The sequence below is a fragment of the Sprattus sprattus genome (genome assembly GCF_963457725.1).
Source record: "Sprattus sprattus genome assembly, chromosome: 8".
In the NCBI taxonomy this organism is placed as follows: Eukaryota; Metazoa; Chordata; class Actinopteri; order Clupeiformes; family Clupeidae; genus Sprattus; species Sprattus sprattus.
In genome coordinates, this window is record NC_137927.1 from 21,180,974 (window position 1) to 21,186,973 (window position 6,000).

The window sequence follows — 6,000 nt, forward strand, 5'->3', positions numbered from 1 at the left end:
GGAACAGAGAAATCCTGCCCTTTGTGATGTCACAGTGGCAGTGCCATCACCGTGGCTGGCAATGGGAGGGAGAAGAGAATGTGTTAAAGTGTTCTACATGCACTGAAGAGAAGGTATCATGAAGCTGCTGAAGGGGGTGTTGCTGCGCTTGCTGGACTTCAACAGTGTGTACTGTTTGCTATCTCTCAGAAATACTAAGATCCTGGCAGAGTACTTTAAAATACTAGATGTCCACCACAAAAACACACTCAATGGTAAGTGGGTAAAGGACCACCAATGACAGCTGGTCTACAGAATGAAGAGACTTGGCTAATGTGTATATGTGGATGAAAGTGAGCGTTTGTGTAAGTGAGCATGAGTGCATGAATGTGTGTGAATGTTTGTATGAGTGTGAGTGTGTGTGTGGGTATAAGTGAGTATGTGTATGAATGTACGTATGTGGGTGTACGTGAGTGTGTGTGACAGTGAGTGTGTGTAGAAATGAGTGTGTTCATTTCGCTGCTTCTCAGATGTCCAGTTCACCCACTTCATGCGAGAGGTCACAGACTTTGGGAAGAAGGAAATCCTGATGACCTTTGACATGTTGGACTGGAATGGCAGTGGAGAGATCGGCTTTCAGCAGTTCTACATGCTGGTGTGCATCCTAATAAGCAGCCAGGTACGCATACACGCACACGCATACACACACGCATACACACATGCATACACACACACGCACGCACGCACACATGCACGAGCACACTCAGACGCACACAGACACACACACAGACGCAGACACACGCACACACGCAGACACCCGCATACACACACACATACATGCAGACACACACACGCAGACACACACACACACACACACACAGACACACACACACACACACACATGTAGACACACACACACGCAGACACACACACACGCAGGCACATACACAGACACACACGCAGACACACACGCAGACACACACATGCAGACACACACACACACACACACATACAAACACACACACACACACACACACACACATAGCTGCTTAACATTTTATTTGAATAGCTACCAGGGGCCCTCTATTTAAAAGCGCTACCAGGGGCACAGTCAGCCCAAAGCCCAAAACTTAGCAGAGCATGTATTGAGACGGAAGCAGTGGTTCCTGAAAGCAAGCATGGGAAGGCAATTATTTGCGTTGTTTTCAAAGGATTTTGGATCCAGATGAAATCAGTTTGTGTGTGTGTGTGTGTGCGCTGCCTCTTTAACATAGCAAGGTTGAGCTGCATGATACCTTCTGCTTTGTTAAAGGCCAGCTGCCCTTGATGGATCTGTAATGGTCAATGCATGTTGGACGCCTATAGATAAAGACATTCTATGTTGGATGCCTATAGATAAATACATGCTATGTTGCCTTTGGGATGGCAAACAGCACTGTACTCATCATATCTTTCATAGAGCAGAAGTTGTAGCCTGTATCCCCTAACAACTGGTTGAATCGACTGTCTTTTAGCAGTTCTACATGCATCTGAGCAGCGTGTACACACTTATTGTGTGTGTGTATGTGTGTTTAGCACAATGTGGAAAAGAACTTCATCTTTCGTCACTCCCGTCCGGTGTTTGAGCTGCTGGATATGGACGGGGGACGTACCATCAGCCCAGCGGAGTTCCGGAGCTCTGCCTTCCTCTTCAACCTCAAAGGACACGCCCTAAAAAAGATCTTCTACGAATTCGATGTATCAGGAGATGAGGTAAGCACACACACATACTCTCTTTCTCACACACGCACACACACACACACACACACACACACAGCCATGGGTTGGTTAGATCGGTTTCTCAGCCTAGAGTTAGTTAGTAAGTTAGGTTAGTGAGCCGAGGGTTAGTTAGTAAGTGAGGTTCCTGAGCCTGGAGTTAGTTAGTAAGTTAGTTAGGGTTAGTTAGTAAGTAAGGTTCCTCAGCCTAGGGTTAGTTAGTAAGTAAGGTTCCTGAGCCTGGGGTTAGTTAGTAAGTTAGGGTTAGTTAGTAAGTAAGGTTCCTCAGCCTAGGGTTAGTTAGTAAGTAAGGTTCCTGAGCCTGGGGTTAGTTAGTAAGTTAGGGTTAGTTAGTAAGTAAGGTTCCTGAGCCTAGGGTTAGCTAGTTAGCTCTTCTTTTACCATCTCTCTCCTTCCTTCTATTTTTCTTCCTCATGTCTCTGCAACTTTTTTTCTTTCAATTGTTTCTATCTGAAGCACCTGAACTATAAGGAGTCCACTGTGTGTGTCTATATATCTGTCTGTCTGTCTGTCTGTCTGTCTCTCTCTCGCTGTCTCTCTCTTTCTGTCTCTCTCTCTCCCCATCTCTCTGTCTCTCCCTCTGTCTGTCTTTCTTTCTCTCTCTCTCTCTTTCTGTCTCTCTCTCTCCCCATCTCTCTGTCTCTCCCTCTGTCTGTTTTTCTCTCTCTCCCTCTCCCCTCTCTCCCCCCTATCTCTCTGTCTCTCTCTCTCTGTCTGTCTGTCTGTCTCTCTGTCTGTGTCTCACCCCCCCCCCCCCCTCTCTCTGTCTCTCTCTGTCTGTCTGCAGCACCTGAACTATAAGGAGTTCAAGATGTTCACCGGTCTCTCTCTCTCTCTCTGTCTGTCTGTCTGTCTGTCTGTCTGTCTGTCTGTCTGTCTGTCTGTCTCTCTGTCAATATGTTCACCGTGTCTCTCTCTCTCTCTCTCTGTCTGTCTGCAGCACCTGAACTATAAGGAGTTCAAGATGTTCACCATGGCCTGTATCTACATGCAGGAGGAGGAGCTGAAGGAGCGCATGTCCTCCTTCAGACGATCAGCCAGCCAGAGAGGGCAGAGGACGAAGACTGAATAAAGAGTTTATTAATAAAAATTCAGAGTTATGGATGTGTTGCACTCGCACCGCAGGCACCCCAGCTGGTCTTCAGGAAATTTGACAGAAAGTGTAGTTACTCCATAGAGCCAATAGAGGGCTGCACAGTACTGGTCAAAGGAGAGAGGACGAGAGAGAGAAAAAAAAACATTTACCTGATTTTTTGTTGTTACAGTAAATTTAATCGCGTGTGGGTGTGTGTATAGTTTATGGTGAAAACAGCAGTCACCAGTTGCTTTTGATGCTCTTGAGAAACAACATACCAGAGGAGCAGGTGCAGGTTCACATGAACAAACACACACACACACACACACACACACACACACACACACACACACTCACACACACCACAGCTAGAGACAAAGAAAAATGTTAACTCACACTAGCACACTTCTCAAATCTGAGAAAAAAACATGCTTTCACAACAAACAAACAAACAACAACATGTGTGTGTGTTTATGTGTGTGTGTGTGTGTGTGTGTGTGTGTGTGTTTGTGTGTGTGTGTGTGTGCACATGCTAATTGACACGATAGCCTACTAGCAGGTTTTACATAACTGGAGGTATATGGTGAGAACTGGGGAGACTGTCCCACAGCAACAGCCAGTGTAAGGGCGGACCACCCATCCTCACATAATAAAGGTTTGATCTGCTAAGACTGGCAGGGAGAACCTGTCCACCTGTGCCCAGGGCCAGTGCTTAGAGTTGGATTTTTTTTTTTTTTAATTCTGTCAGTTTAATCCACCGTTTGAACACAGTTTAAGACAGAAACAGTAAGCCTAAAGACAAGCCCATTGCATGCAGGGCCTGTCGTCTCTCTGAAACATGAACATAACCCCCACCATTCTACCACACTGCTGGTCTACATGAAGACACTTTTATGCAAGGACACACTGACACGTGACATGGAAATCGCCATAGGGCACACTGACACAGGAAATGGACATCACCATTGCCATAGGGCACACTGACACAGGAAATGGACATCACCATTGCCATAGGGCACACTGACACGGGAAATGGACATCACCATTGCCATAGGGCACACTGACACAGGAAATGGACATCACCATTGCCATAGGGCACACTGACACGGGAAATGGACATCACCATTGCAATAGGGCACACTGACACGGGACATGGCCATTGCCATAGGGCACACTGACACGGGAAATGGACATTGCCATAGGGCACACTGACATGGGACATGGCCATTGCCATAGGTTACACTGACACGGGACTTGGCCATCGCCATAGGTTACCCATAAACTTGCATGGGTAATGGAGAAAACATATACGAGGCTTTTATCATACTGCATTTCAGAAAATACAACATCAGCCTTTCTTTGGTCAACTGATGCGTGTAAGGCTATAAGGAGCACTGTCTGGAAATCAATTCAAATGAGGCATTAACCTTGAGTCTAAACCGTTCTCACGTGTGCTTTGACGAAATAACACCTGTGGTAGTTAAATAGTTTGGCTTAAGAGAACCTGCATTAGATTATGTTCAATGAAATGCCTGTCCGCATAGACTTCAGACCAATAAGAGCTCTAAAACATGTCTGTTGCTCACCCTCTGCTAACAGGGAAAAATAACGGACTACAAAGCACACAACCCTTATTGGCCTAAAGAATGCAGAGACGTCTGGATTGGGAATTGAAAAGGTTGGTCATTTCATCGTGGGCTTAATCCGAAGTGTCTATTACCCCCTTTCTTCTTAGTTTTCCAGACGTTTTTTTTTTTTTTTTTTAAAGGAATTAGGTCAATGAGAGCTGTTAGCCAATGAGAGCTGTTAGCCAAATTCATAATTCCCAAAACAAAGCAATTCACATTCAAGAAAAAAGATCTGAATGGGTTGGCCAGCTGTTAGTCTGGGTGGGCCTAGGCTGGCTGTCATAACAGCCCATGGCTCTGGTGCTTACTCTCGCATGACAGGGACAGTTTAATAACCTGCTTTTAATGCGTAAACCGCAGATATTGTTATATGGTTGTTCAGGTCGGACAGCGTACAAAACCTGAGCCTTACTCAGGATGTAGCCAAGACTGTGGATTAAGAATTAAATGATTAAAGATTAAAAAGATTAAGATTAAATGAAAGATGTAATAGGCCTGGTGGATGTGAATGGTGCTGATACTGTTATATACTGTATATACTGTATATTATGTTTGGTTCATATTGTTATATACTGTATATACTGTATATCATATGTAATACAATATTGCTCCAAACCAATAGAAATTAAATCTATTTTCAAAGATAGCAGATCAGATACAGCTATGCTCTTTTCTCTGAAGGAGATGCCTAGTGCCTAGTTCTGTTATGCATCTCAGTAGGCTGTTGTCCCCACACATTGGCCTAATCAATTGTGTATAAACTGTCCTGTCCTCACAACAGTTTATACACAATTCATTAGGCCAATGTTCGGGGACAACTGCCTACACATTATTGTGTATAAGTTCTTCTGTCCACACACACATACATTGTTGTGTTTAAGTTGTCTTGTGCACACACACACACATTATTGTGTAGAAGTTGTCCAGTCCACACACACACACACACAAACACTTGTTTTTGAATGCAATGATACATCTTATTGGTGTACTATGTTCCTTATTTCTATAATTGTGTATTTCTCTGCTCGTGATGTGGAATTGCCCAAACATGCTTCACACTAAGCTGCTTAAAAAAAATTAAAGGCTGGCTAAAAGGATACCCTGTCTGGATGTGTGTGTCTGTGTGTCTGTGTGTTTGTGGGCCAGGGATTGATGGGTTAGGGTCCAGAGTCCCTGGAAACAGCCCTGCGCGTGATGTGTGAAGGATCCTACAAGCCTGAGTGTGTGTGTGCGTGTTTGTGTGTGTGTGTGTGTGTGTGTGTGTGTGTGTGTGTGTGTGTGTGTGTGTGTGTGTGTGTGTGTGTGTGTGTGTGTGTGTGTGTGTGTGATATGTTTTATGAACTGTGCCAGAGCTTCCACACACATGTGTGACGGATCCTACAAGCCTGAGTGTGTGTGTGTGTGTGTGTGTGTGTGTTTGTGTGTGTGTGTGTGTGTGTGTGTGATGTGTGAAGGATCCTACAAGCCTGAGTGTGTGTGTGTGTGTGTGTGTGTGTGTGTGTGTGTGTGTGTGTGTGTGTGTGTGTGTGTGTGTGTGTGTGT

At 44.9% G+C, this 6,000-nt stretch overlaps 1 protein-coding gene across 1 annotated transcript; it reads left to right on the forward strand.

Annotated features, from left to right (window-relative positions):
* Nucleotides 1-118: 118 nt before the first annotated feature.
* Nucleotides 119-2,827, forward strand: LOC308369190 (EF-hand calcium-binding domain-containing protein 9-like; the record flags this gene model as incomplete). Its single annotated transcript, XM_080843533.1, has 4 exons — nt 119-254; nt 510-658; nt 1,555-1,731; nt 2,696-2,827. The coding sequence occupies 4 exons, from the start codon at nt 119-121 to the stop codon at nt 2,825-2,827; spliced, it is 594 nt and encodes a 197-aa protein (XP_080699659.1).
* Between the last annotated feature and the right edge of the window lie 3,173 nt (nt 2,828-6,000).